The 3,206-nt window shown below is 47.7% G+C and overlaps 1 protein-coding gene across 1 annotated transcript; it reads left to right on the top strand.

Moving 5' to 3' along the window:
* Positions 1–2,434: 2,434 nt before the first annotated feature.
* LOC106147633 (collagen alpha-2(I) chain-like) lies at positions 2,435–3,206 on the top strand (the record flags this gene model as incomplete). The annotated part of the gene is given in 2 exon segments (XM_013510087.1): positions 2,435–2,663; positions 2,772–3,206. Coding segments are annotated over 2 exon segments (664 nt in total), but the record flags the coding sequence as incomplete, so codon positions are not given.

The raw sequence follows: 3,206 nt of genomic DNA, 5'->3' as shown, positions 1-3,206 counted from the left end.
TTAAAAATATTTGCAGCCTGATATGGTGACACTTGCCTGTAATCCTAGCACTCTGGGAGGCTGAGGCAGGAGGATCACAAATTTAAACTCAGCCTGGGCAATTTAGTGACTTAGTGAGACCCTGTCTCAAAACAAAAAATAAAAAGGCCTGGGCATGTAGTTTAGGGTGAAGACTGTTTAATCCCCAGTACCACACTTCACTGATTACTTACTAAAGCTACCAATAATATTTACAAGTAAAAATGATTTGAAACTTAATTATAACATATACCACGAATTATGCTAGGCATAAAGGATTAAAAAATAAAAAAGATAAGCCAGGTGTGGTGGCACATCCATGTGGTCCCAGCACTAGGAAGGCTGAGGCAGGAGGATCTCCAGGAATCTGAGGCCAACCTGGGCTACACAGCAATACCATCTCTAAAAGCAAACAAAGAAACACAAAGGAAAGGACATAAACCACCCTTAAAGAGACTTACAGGTAAAATTCCAAGCAAGAACTAATTCTCTTCCCTCCATTAGCTGTTTCAAGAATTTTTGTAAAGAGCTGGGCATGGTAGCCCAGTGCTAACAGTTCAACCCAGGACCTCACACATTCTAGGCAGTAAACCTTCTACCACTGGACTACTTTCCCAGCCTTTTTTTGTTTTGAGACAGGGTCTCATAATGTAATTCAGACTAACTTTGAACTCACTGTGTAAACCGAGGCTAGCCTTGAATTCTCAGTGATCCTCCTGCTTCAGGCTCCAAATGCTGGGATTTCAAGCGAGCGCCGCCACGCCTGGCCCCAGCCTTTTAAATTAAAAAAAAAAAAAAAAAAAAAAGCCCTTAAATAAATTTGAGACAGCGTCTTGCTAAAATGTTCAGGCTGGCCAACCCTCCTGCTTCAGCTTCCCAAGTAGCTGAGAGTTTGCAATTTCTTGTTTATTCTGTATTTCTACTGCTAAGAGATTTTTTTTCTGGGATTACATGTCTTCAAATAGAGCTCAATTTTTCTAAGACTGGCTTCAGGGTTTAAGATGAAATCATCATCAAACAAGTACATGATCAGACCACCCTTTCCCTGTAGTCTCAACTGATCTCACTGCTGCATATGAGAAACACAAATATATAACTGGGCTCTATCAAATGAATGTAGAGCTACAGAAATTCAGAAACAGGAGAAAACAGTTTAAGTACTGTTGTTAAGGAAGACATTAATTGTATTTTATTTGCTTTTTTTTTTTTTTTTTTGGTACCGGGAAGCAAACTCAGGACCTCCTGCTTGCCAGGCAGGTGCTGTACCTCTGAGCTATATCCCTGGCTCATTAATTGTATTTTAAAAAATGAAGTCTAAGCCACTTTTTACAAGTGAAGTTTTAAAATATTGTCAGGAATATGATATGTATATTGTACGTGGCTATTAAACAGATTAGAAATTATAAAAGAGTGCTTTCCAGAGAAGCTTGGTTTACAAGTTGGAGAAATTTCTCACGGCCTTTGAGTAACAGGAAGAGATGGGGTTTTCTTTTTTTCTTTCTTTCTTTGGTTCAGGAAACTGAACTCAGGGCCGCATAGCTCCTCCTCCTCTCCCTTCTCTTCCTTCTTTTTTGGGAGTACGGGGGATTGAACCCAGGGCCTTTGCGCTGAACTCTTCTCCACTTCTAAATTTGGACAGTTTCCCTAAATTGCTAAATTGCCCAGACTAGGCTCAAATTTGCGATCCTCCTGCTTCAGCTTCTCAGAGTGCTGAGATTACAGCTGTGCATGTGCCACCACACCCAGCTAATTTTATTTCGCAAATTAAGAAAATTGTGAAATAAAAATGTTATCAAATGCTATCCCAGCACAGTCCACTTAAAAAAAAAAAAAACTACTTACTTCCTGTTCTTCCTTTGATACTTAAGCTTTCATCTTATTTTTTCTTCGCTTATTTTTCCACTTTATTAAGTTTACTGGTACAATTTAGATAAACACAATAAACTCATTCATCATTGGGAATTTGTACCTGTACATGATATACCTCGATTTCTCTTATTTTTCCCAATTCCCCTCCCCTGCCTCTAACCCCTCCTCCCCGCCTTATTTACAAAGCTTTGTTTCCGTTCTTCACCTTATTTTAAATCTAACTTTAGCACCACTTGGTACGAAAAGATTTCCTAAATCACTCACAAACATTGCATTTGCTAATCCTCAAGTGGGGTGGAGTAAGCAAGGTCAGTTTACACAGGAGATAAACTCGGCAAGGTTAAGGGACCAGATCCAGGCTGTAGAAGACGAAATCCTAAGCTACCGTCATCGCGTCAAGGTTTTTCAAAGTTAACAATGGGTGGGTGGCTGGGTGAGAAGCTACAACTAAGTGCACTAAAAGGTGATAAATATGAAGTTTTCGCACTTTAAAATAGTTCCAAACAGTAAGGTACGGGGACTCTTGATAACACTGTAACTTGTAAGAATGTGGGCTGGTTCCGGCACGACAGACGCGGTTCAAATATTCAAAAGTAGCATCGGGGCAATCACCCGCCAGCGAAGGCGTGGGTGGCTCTGCCTGGCCGATCCCACCCGGAAAGCCGGCCTGCCACGTGTCCTCCAGGAAGCACAGGACTCCGGGGACCAGGCAAGCCGGGGAGGGGCGGCGGAAAAGCCAGGCACCGGGCTTCGCCGGGAGCCGGAGGGCGCGCGAGGTTCAGCGCGGGCCCTGGGGAGTTTGCGTAGCATCTGGCGGGCGCAGAGGGCTGGGGAGAGGCCCGGAAGCAGCTCGGGGGTGGGGCGCGGCGTGCGAGCCGGCTAAGCGCGGCTCCACCGGGTGGTTTGCTCCCCTGGCCCAGCTGGGAGCACGGGACAGCGCGCGGAGGACGGACTCTGGACGGAGCCGCACAACAGCGACAGGTGGGCGCGGGCCGGAGCCCGAGGTTGGCCGGCTGCGCGCGGGCCGCACCTTGCGGCCCTTCCGGGACGCCGTAGCCCCGCCCCCTCGGCGCGTGGCGCTCCTGACGCGAGGCGCGCGGGCCGCTCTGCTTACAGAGGTCGCGCTGGTCCGAACGGTCGGCCTCTGTGCGCCTGCGTGGTCGGGAGGGGAAGTGAGGCGGTTGCCTCCGCGCCTTTTCCGGCAGAGGCGGCGGCAGAGCTGGGAGGAGGAGGTGGAGGCCGGAGCGAGCGCGCGTTCGGGGCGGCGGCTGGAGGTAACCCCCGCGGGCCGCGCTGGAACGGCGGGTGGCCGCGGCCTC

The sequence above is a fragment of the Chinchilla lanigera genome, unplaced genomic scaffold (assembly GCF_000276665.1).
Source record: "Chinchilla lanigera isolate Chin_1 unplaced genomic scaffold, ChiLan1.0 scaffold00008, whole genome shotgun sequence".
Classification (NCBI taxonomy): domain Eukaryota; kingdom Metazoa; phylum Chordata; class Mammalia; order Rodentia; family Chinchillidae; genus Chinchilla; species Chinchilla lanigera.
This window is presented reverse-complemented; position numbering and strand designations above follow the sequence as displayed.